The following is a 491-nucleotide window of genomic DNA, read 5'->3' as shown; positions in this document are numbered from 1 at the left end:
TATATATATATATATATATATATTAACGTATATATCTGTGCAGCGAAGGAAGAGCAAAGGGAGGTTTAGCTTCGGCGATGGATATAAAAGTGAAGAGTGCCCACTTCGTAGCCCGTTGGGTGTGGGATTGTCGGGACGACACATGCGGCATTTGTCGCCAGCAGTTCGAGGCGTGCTGCCCACAGTGCCGCTTCCCTGGGGAGGATTGCCCCATTGTTACGGGGAAATGTACTCATACCTTCCACATCCATTGCATTGAAAGGTGGGCTGAGCGTGAGCAAGATAACACGGAATGCCCCATGTGCCGACAGACATGGGAATTCTAAACAAAAAGAAGAGGAGGGAAGACGTCGCATGCAGACACCCGGCTCCTATCATCACCGTTTCGTCAAGCGTAAAACTCTTTCTCTACTGGGAGCCCACACGCACAACACCGTGACCCCCGGTCGACCGTGGCGTGTGAGCGGAAGATGCGCCACAAACCTGTACAT

The 491-nt window shown here is 51.3% G+C and overlaps 1 protein-coding gene across 1 annotated transcript; it reads left to right on the top strand.

Moving 5' to 3' along the window:
- Nucleotides 1–77: 77 nt before the first annotated feature.
- On the top strand, nucleotides 78–326 carry TEOVI_000798300 (putative zinc finger protein; the record flags this gene model as incomplete). The annotated part of the gene is made up of 1 exon (XM_067223660.1): nucleotides 78–326. One exon carries the CDS (start codon nucleotides 78–80, stop codon nucleotides 324–326), a length of 249 nt encoding a protein of 82 aa, XP_067079761.1.
- Between the last annotated feature and the right edge of the window lie 165 nt (nucleotides 327–491).

This window comes from Trypanosoma equiperdum, assembly GCF_001457755.1.
Source record: "Trypanosoma equiperdum strain OVI genome assembly, contig: ctg_1923, whole genome shotgun sequence".
NCBI classification, from domain to species: domain Eukaryota; phylum Euglenozoa; class Kinetoplastea; order Trypanosomatida; family Trypanosomatidae; genus Trypanosoma; species Trypanosoma equiperdum.
This window is presented reverse-complemented; position numbering and strand designations above follow the sequence as displayed.